Below are 9,252 nucleotides of genomic sequence, written 5' to 3'. Positions count from 1 at the left end.
CCTCTCCACGCAAACTAATAATTCTTGCTTTGCCAAATGTAAATGTCAACCCTCATAATATTTACCACCCCACTTAAAAATAATGTGCCACGACTTATTAAAAAAAATTGCTCACAACTTTTTCTTTTTTAAAGATGTTTGGCACCGTATCTCAACTTTTTCTCCCTTTAACAAATCTTGGCCAAAAATGAAATGTATGGCTTTGAATAAATATTTGGGCCAAACCCAAATTTATAAAAAATTACTTCTGCAACAAATAGCCATAACAATGGTTTCTTAAAAAAAACCCATAAACAAAATTTGGCACCTTCAATATAAACCATCAAGTAATATGCAGTTGAAATTGAAACCCTACAGTCTAGCAAGATGCACAACTCTATTACCACAGTAATATCCTTTCGAAAATTTTGTGGTATTTTTTTGAGAATTTTCTTTATAAAATTTTATGTCAACATTTTTGCCAAAAACCCACGAAATTACACCAAAATGCACTAGTAAATAGGAAACTATAAATTATACAAGCATGATTATTTTGGCATATCGATAAAATACCACAAATAATTGATAATTTGCGAAAGTAAACCCAAAAACGCAAATAATATCAGAAAATGTAGCATAAGGAATGACTCAACTTTATTTATTATAATATAGCATGTAGAGTAAAATTGGAAATATCTGAGACAAACTAGAAGAGATAATAGTTGAGGGGACCTCCAAATATTTTTTTCGCTATATCAATACCAATCTCTCAAAACTCCACAATGGTTGTAATCTCCCTCCAACAACAACTGGAACTTAATCAACTAAAAAACGTTGAAGCATCAATTGAGGACTTGAATGATCCGCACTCCAATATCGTTGAAGCTCCATGAAATTCCTTGATGGAATCTCCTCCAAGGTGTTGGATTTCGATCCAACACTCAATAACAAACCCGAGGGTTTCTGTCCTGGAGCTAAAGAAGTTGAGAACTATGTTCTCCAAACTTCATCAAATAAAAAATTTCACAACTCCAATATGTCCTCAAATGGTGTCCTCCTCCTCTTTTATAGATCTGATGGACCCCTCTAGAATCCTTTATTTTATTATTATTTTAATCACTTAGTACCTTTTCCCTCCTTTTATTTTAATTAAAATACCTTTTTAATTTGGAAAAATGATAAATCGGCCACCATTCCTCCTCAAGCCACTAAAAGTCACTTCTCATAATCTCATCCTATAGATCTTCTTGTTTCGGTTCCAATGAGCTATCACACTAAGGTTTTTCGTCAAGTATTCCTCCTCGAATGCCACCTTAAGCACAATTAATTTAGTTAGGCTCCATAAAACCCCAATTTCTGAAGGTTTTCAGAATGAAACAAAACAAAAGGTGGTTGTGCGGATGATGGACTATGCCAAGCAAATCCCATCAGACCTCATAAAAACTCCTCAAAACCCCTCTAGAATCCCATGGGCCCACTGATGGAGTAAACCAACTCCTATGACCTTGCTGCCTCCAACCTTGGAATTCTATCCTGAGCACGCCATAAGGGATGCCAAAAAAAGGAACATGACAAAAACTGCACACTACTATGAGCTTGAGCAACTTATGTCAATCCTCCTATACTCTGACCAATTCCACTACTACTAGTATTTCCTCATCCATGACTACAATTACCCTCCACACTAGTCGTATTAGTGCGCTAAGTACTTACCTCCTGGTTTATAGATGCACAAGAGGTCATGGGCTCAATGCTAGGTATAGTTTGATTTTGTTGTTCTGGTTCCAAACCTTTTGTACTGCATGGAATCAACTTCTCTCCTTCCCCTTTCTCTATTCATGGCATACCGAACTACGTCCCTTCATAGCTTTGGTCACTAGCACTACTACTTGTCCTTCGGTGGCCTCTCCTAGACCCTCCCTCTGGGCTTATTCTCTTGGCAGGCATTGATGTTGACTAGCCTCCTCTTGCATCACCCCATCGAAACCTCCTTCCACTCCTCAAAGTGCCACCCTTATAACTCTCTTACTCCATCCTATCCCTTCTCCTTCTTGTTCGCAATATCGTGCCTATTGTCAGCTTTCACCACAGTCCTTCTAGCTATTCTCCTTTCCTTTTCCTTAGATTATCTTCTGGTTCTCCCCCACTTCCCCTTATGCACGGCTGGCCTAGCTGCTCACGTTATCGAATTTGAGGGGCAGAACTCTGTGGTCGTACAATAACATCTTGATAAGTAATGGTATCGACCTTATAAACCTACCTCTTGGTCCCTTCAGAAACTTTCACTCTATTGTGGTGTATGACATTATCGCTTCCACTGTAAACTCGATAACATATCCTTCCAACATGCTTTCGAACAAAAAATCAAAAACACGAGAAGTTTTATTGCTTACTTCTTGGAAATGGCATACTTCCTCCTCTAACCACTTCCTTGGTCTGCCATGGCGATATGCCGGGTTATTATCCTTTAATCGTTGGATCCACTCTATTAGGATATTTGGAAACTCCACAAAGAAAACTTCATGGAAATCAATATACACGTACTTTTGCAACCATTTTCTCCGTACTCTGCTTCCTATCCCCGATTTCCTTCATTGTAAAACTCATGATCCTTTCATTTAAGCCACCTGGTAATCTCCTTTTGGGTAGGGCTCCATGGCTTCCACATTCCTACAAGATAATTTCATCGCACAACCATCCATGTCTCAATAATGGAACCATTTGTTGGTGCGCGAGATTCTGACAAACCCAAGATTTGCCACACAGTGGCCAACAAAACTCGTTGAGCACTGGACCTTTCAGCAACACCCACGAAGAGGGTGAATACTTACCCAAAATGATAATGGGTGACTATCGAAACCAAGTTTCCACAATTTGATAGGACTGTCTATGACCTTATGACATTGGAATCCCACCCGACAAACACTTCACCATCATCATAATACTGCACATCGGGCAATGCTTTATGCTTCGTGGCTAACCAAACAACACATAAACTAGAAGCGAAAATGCACGGGAGATCACTGTAAGTTGCATCGTCAACCATGAATGGTTATTTTGGCAATATTAAAGATCAGTGCCTTTACAATCAAACAACACTATCTAACAATATTAACTACCTTATGAACACTTAGATTGTTAAAAGCATTTGCAAATAGCATAAATTGTTATAAAAATACTTAACACACAAAAATCGAAATGGTACAACCAACATCATATTTTCAGACATCACCATGGAATATAGAGGGGGAAACTCAATCTTCCCTCATATTATATTAGCATAAAAGAAACATGCTCTATGCACTATGATACATCCATGAGACTAACAGGCTCACTAACCTTTCAACGCCATACCACATATAGACAGGGAACAAAACTCATGGTGCAAATCCTAGATATAGATATAAGCATGAACATTACAATAGGGCTTCCCAACAACTACAAACTTTAGCAGCACACTTACGACTACTAACATACAAACACAAACATCACATAACCAAGAACATGCTCCATAGTTCTACTCTCTCCTTCGTCCACTCATCCAACCCGCGTTTTGTGTTCAACAATCCTTCTTATCCTCGACAGAATCCCTTTGAATCTTCTCGACCCTCTTTACTCCAGCTATTATGCATAATGTTGAGATATTTCCTGATCCCATCTCTAAGCTAGCCCATGCGTAATAATGTCCCTTTGAAATATCTTCCTGCTGAATTGCTCCACTCTGCCATTCCTCCTCTTGCAAAATATCTATAACCTCCTCCACGCCATGAAATCCTTTGTCAGCTCCACCCTACTACAAAATCCTAACTACTGATATTTCCTTGTATGCGCCTCCTATCCTCGGGCGCCACTACCTCCTTCTTGTGCGACGTCCACCTATGTCATGCCTTACCTCTTGCCCCAATGCTGTGCTGTGCACAATCCATACTTTTCGCGCCCCTCGATCCTCTTGTGTGGTCCCACACTTCACAAAACTAAACAAAAAATTTTATAGGCTCCAACAACTCGTAAATCCCTATAAACATCAATCCATGATAAGCATTAAAATGCTAACCACACGATGTATTTCACATTACCTAGATTAAAAAAATCATAAAAATTTAACTACCTTTTTTTTGTGAATTTAGATTGTATTACCTCATGATATCATTGTTCATGCAATGTTTGGTCTCAATTTGCCTCTAGGGAAACCAAATTTGTTAACCATTGATTGAAGCTCGGATAATTCAAAATAAAAGTAGCTAACACTGAGAAACTATTGACATCTACCTTAGACTGAACTATATAAAGTAAACAACAACTGTTGAGTGGCAATGCATAACATGAAGTGGTTGGGGTGGGGTCTTGAGCGCTTGTTCTAGCTGGAGCTTGAGGTTTTAGTTCACACTAAAGATGGATTTCAAGGTGAACAAGCCAAACATCCAAACAAGCAAGACATGAGTGTTGATTACGTTGCACTCACTTGATTTCATTCAAAGAAGAGTTGATATCGTTGTGGTCTTCATGTTTTTCCTTGAGGATCTTGCCCATAAGTGTTTTCATCTGCTAATGAAAGGTGATGGAGTTCAAATCTCACTCTGTCTTCCCCTGGTGTGTCCAGGGTCAGGAACCCAATTAGTTACCTTCGCTTAGATTTTTGAATTAAAATAAGCTTGTCGGTCATTGGTGGTCAAAGCTTCAAGTTGACTATCATAAATTTCAGGGGGGGGAGGGGTGTGGAGTGGAAGATAGTTATGACATCATGGGCTTGGGCATGTGACCTTCCCTGCGGACCCTTGACCTTAGCCCCTTGGCAATAATGCATTTGTCATTGAAGTATACTGCATCAAGCAAGAAATAACCATGCTAGATTTCTTTCCCACAACACCTAGAGACCCAAGGGATTGATACTGAGAAAACCAAATAAAGGAAAAACCTAAGGAGTTCTGAATTTCTAGAGCAATCTATGACAATTATTAAAGGAATACAAATGAAAAGGAATGGAAGATGAAAGAATCTTTGCAGGGTCTAATAAACACTAGAAAGACACCAAAATTCAATCTGCCACACACCTTGGTTGAGCTCAAAACATAACAAGTTATCATCCACTAGGTAAAAGCGTAACTAGAGAATGAAATGACTAAACCATAGGAATTTGATATATAAAACATTACCCAATATTGACCAACCCTCTATACTCGAATCGATGAGGATGCACGAGCTGGATGAAGATTGACGCCTCCCTATCTTGCGACGTCGAGCTCCAAGGTTTCTGTCAACGTCTCAAGAGATGCAACCCTTGCTTTCCCAAGGCCTATTCCTTTACCATTACTCAGTGTCCAGTGCATGAGTTGAAGACCTTCAATCCTTGAATCCAGGTCGCCTCGAATGCAGATGCATGTTGATTCATGACTAAAGAAAAAGGCCAACACTCAAGCTTGAGAGAAAGCCCACTGACTATGCCCTAGCTTTGCGAAATTGTTGTTGAATACAAGCCTCCTTCTATCAATCACCCAAGCGAATTGTTCCACTTGCGGTGGGGGAGAAGCCCAAACATAACAGAAAACCAGAGAGCAAACATCTCATAAGAGTTGAGCATAATGTTATTTGGCATATGAATGAATAATGGTAAATGCTATTTGCATATGTGTGCATGGCCAACCCCTCAACTCCCTCCCTCCCTTAAATGTGATGGTCCAACAATATTCTTAACCATGGAGATTCACCCCACTTTATCATGTAAATTATTAACTTGTAAATATCTTTCGTTACAATACCATGGGTCAATACCATGAGTTATAATACCACATACCGAGTATGATACATGTTGATATGGCATTTTCTTTAATTAATTAATTAAAGACTAATTCATTAAAATAACATAATTAACTTGGAGTAAATATTAACCCTTTATCTATGATTATTCCCATATATTCTATGGAGATTAAATCTCTACTATCCACTTAATAATTAATGATAATTAAATTATTTTTTTGAAAACATATTATGAAATAGACATGCCTATCAACCTAATTAAATGACAAAGAAGCAACCTAGATCCATCTTAACTCTGGATCTACCAAATGTGGATAGAGATCAAATCTCTTTCCACTCTTAAAGAGGTTTATGGATCAAATCTCTTTACACTCTTAAAAAAGTTTACATCTCAAAAAATTTGATCCCTTTAAAAGCTTAGTAAATCCAAAATGAAAATAAATTTAAACTCATTATATATAAAATAAAAATATCATTAACAAAACAATAAATCATCAACTAAAACAAATCTAAACTAATTATATATTAAATAAAAATTCCAAAACAATAAATAATCAAAACTTAGAACTCTCACTCCACTCATTTTATTATTAATTTAATTCCATTAAAATGCTTATTCAACCTAATATCACATTACAACATCTCTTCAAAAAAGTTGTTTTCGCCCAGCAATGAGTGTCAAGGTATCACGAAACAGGAGGAGGATGTAACACGAAAGTCAAAATAATTTGGAATTGGTGCCAGCAAAGGAACCGCGTATTTGGAAGCTTGCGGCAGAAAACTTATCGGGCCTAAATTACCAGAAGTCCGCTGTAAAATTCCAAATATCTAACTGGCACCGTTAAGCGGGGACGGCGTCAAACGGTGTAAATGTTTCAAACTTCGAAGGAATTTTAAAATCCCAGCTGTTGGGAATTCGGAAATGTAGGTGAAATTTAGACTGTAAATGGTAAATTTGAGCTGTGTTTGACTTGCCGTCTCTCGCACATTGAGAACATGAATTTTCAGGTTCCGAGTTGAAAAATGTTGTTTTCTTCAAAAATATTTGAGTTAGGTATATTTACCCTGGAAAACAGCTTAAGCAGACTGAGACGGATGCAAGTGCAGCATTCTCTGAAGGATTTTGCTTAAGTTTCCATGATTAGTTGTGGCTGAGGAAAATCTGTCTAAAATTTGCATTGCTATTGCTTAAATTTGACGCAAGAATGGCATTGGAAGCGTTTTCACTGTTAAGACAAGCTGGAGTGTTGAGGAATTCCGCTGAGTAAAGTTTTTAAAGCATCGCTTATTTATACCCCACGGCAGGAAAACTTCACCCGCAAGGCAGGTAAAACTCAATGATTGTTCGACATCTTCAAATTTTTGGTCTGGATGGTGAATAGAGTACTAGCCTCTTACAACAGGGGAAGCTTCACCTGCACGGCGGTCAGCAACGAATAAGAATTTGGCATCTTTAAATGCACGAAACAGAAATCGAAATCTATGAATGAATTTGAAATATTAATTTTTTTTTTTTATCGGTGAGGCAAAATCTTCGAAATAATATTTTACTTTTTTTCCATTAAAGAATTGGCTGGCCGGCCATGGTGGCGTCCGGATTTAGGAAACCACGAGCTAACTTACAGAAATAAGCTGAATCGTGCAAAGTTGGTAAAAGAAGAATAGCGTGCAAGCTTTGCGAAAGAATTTACAATGGCGAGCGATGATGATTTAAATAGGCTGCATGGCTCAGGGTGTGCTTACAGTATTTGGCATTTTTTATTGATGTGCAAGATAAAAAAAGCGACCTGCACAGGCTGTTATGTCCATGGAAAACGTTACATTGTACGGAACATTAGATGTATGGATTTACGAGGCCAGGGCATTGCCTAACATGGACCTCTTCGCCGAGAGGCTCAGACAATTTATTTCAATCTTCGAGACCTGCATGGCACCCTTCCAGAAGTCGAAGCATGGTGCCGAACATCGCAAAATTATAACCAGCGATCCTTATGTATCAGTGAATCTTGGTGATGCCACTGTAGCCCAAACACGTGTAATAATCAACAGTCAACATCCGGTCTGGCATGAGCATTTTCAGGTTCAAGTGGCTCATTTAGTGGACGAGGTGCGCTTTGTTGTTAAGGACAATGATTTCCTGGGAGCGGATCTTATAGGGACAGTGGCGATTTCTGCAGAGAGAGTTTTGAGAGGTGTGACGATTAATGATTGGTTCCCTGTGCTCCGTCCCAACGGACAACCTCCCAAGCCTGAAACTGCATTAAAGATTGCAATGGAATTTTATCCAGCGGAAACCAATCCATTGTACCAATATGGTGTGGGCTCTGGCCCTGATTATCGTGGGGTGCCTAATACCTATTTCCCACTTCGGAAAGGCGGGAGGGTTTCCCTTTATCAGGATGCTCATGTGAAGGATGGCTTACTTCCAGCTATTAGGCTAGAAGGAGAGGAGTTGTTTCAACATAGAACATGCTGGGAAGACATATGCCAATCAATTTTAGAAGCGCATCATTTGGTATACATTGCAGGATGGTCCATATATGACAAAGTTAAGCTTGTGAGGGAGCCTACAAGACCATTGCCAGATGGATTCGATTTGAGCCTGGGGGAGCTTCTGAAATTCAAGTCTCAAGAAGGAGTACGAGTTCTGTTGCTTGTATGGGACGACAAAACTTCACATGATAAATGCTTCTTTAAAACGGTACGTTTACTGTTTCAATGCTATGTTTAAAGCAGTGTTCATGTGGACATTGAATTGCAATACTGTATTTTATCAAATATGAGTTTCCAACAACGACAATAACTAGAAAGTATGACACGGGACACTTGATATACCCCCTGCCTAATCCCTCAGTGTGCACGGCAAGGATGGAAGCCAATTAAAACACACGGTCATCGCAGAAGCAACACCAACAACATATATGCACACATAGGAAACAGGAAGCACACGACAGCTTTTAATTAAACCGAAATCAACTTGCATGAATTTGAACTCAATGGGTTCCTTGCTGCTTTTAAAAAATTGAACAAGAGACTAACCCTTTTCTTATAGGATGCCTGCCGGTCTCGGTCTCCAATGGGCGTACAACAAAGTAGAACTGCATTCTGCTCCACCAAAGGGATTCTTTTTGGCTGTAATGTTATAACGCTCTTGTCTTCACCGTCTTCTTCATTATTCTACAATTTTACCCGGCATTTACAGCTGGAATTGTGTCCTATGGGTCAAGAGCTATGGGCTCTCTTTTCTTTATGAGCTGCAAGGTCACTCTCCGTCCACTGCCTCAGTTTGCAATTTTGTCCAGCAATGAAAAACTGGCATTGTGACTTTTCTGTCATCTCCAAGGGTTCTACCTAGTGACTTAGACTGGAACCCTCTTCTTCTTCGGCTTGCTGAGCTTCCCCTCCTTCACCAGCTACGGACTTGTCATCTTGTACCCTGACTTTTCCTTTTATAGCTTCTACCTAGGAACTACCTAGAGCTACAAGTCTGCCATTTCTCTATGGTGGTTCTACGGCGTA

The 9,252-nt window shown here is 39.1% G+C and overlaps 1 protein-coding gene across 3 annotated transcripts in view; it reads left to right on the top strand.

The window, feature by feature from the left end:
• Positions 1-6,465: 6,465 nt before the first annotated feature.
• The window catches only part of LOC149254654 (phospholipase D delta-like), a 233,237-nt gene continuing 230,450 nt past the window's right edge, over positions 6,466-9,252 (top strand). Inside the window, exon 1 of one of the 3 annotated variants that reach the window (XM_089460205.1) lies at positions 6,466-8,434. In XM_089460205.1, coding sequence (XP_089316331.1) covers positions 7,535-8,434 — 900 coding nt within the window. In that variant the 5' untranslated portion in view covers positions 6,466-7,534. The remainder of the gene's footprint in view (positions 8,435-9,252) is intronic. The other 2 variants (XM_089460203.1, XM_089460204.1) reach the window with 2 other exon arrangements.

The sequence above is a fragment of the Pinus tabuliformis genome, chromosome 7, assembly GCF_031772625.1.
Source record: "Pinus tabuliformis cultivar Carrire ecotype Pingquan chromosome 7, CPIR1, whole genome shotgun sequence".
Taxonomy (NCBI): Eukaryota; Viridiplantae; Streptophyta; class Pinopsida; order Pinales; family Pinaceae; genus Pinus; species Pinus tabuliformis.
This window is presented reverse-complemented; position numbering and strand designations above follow the sequence as displayed.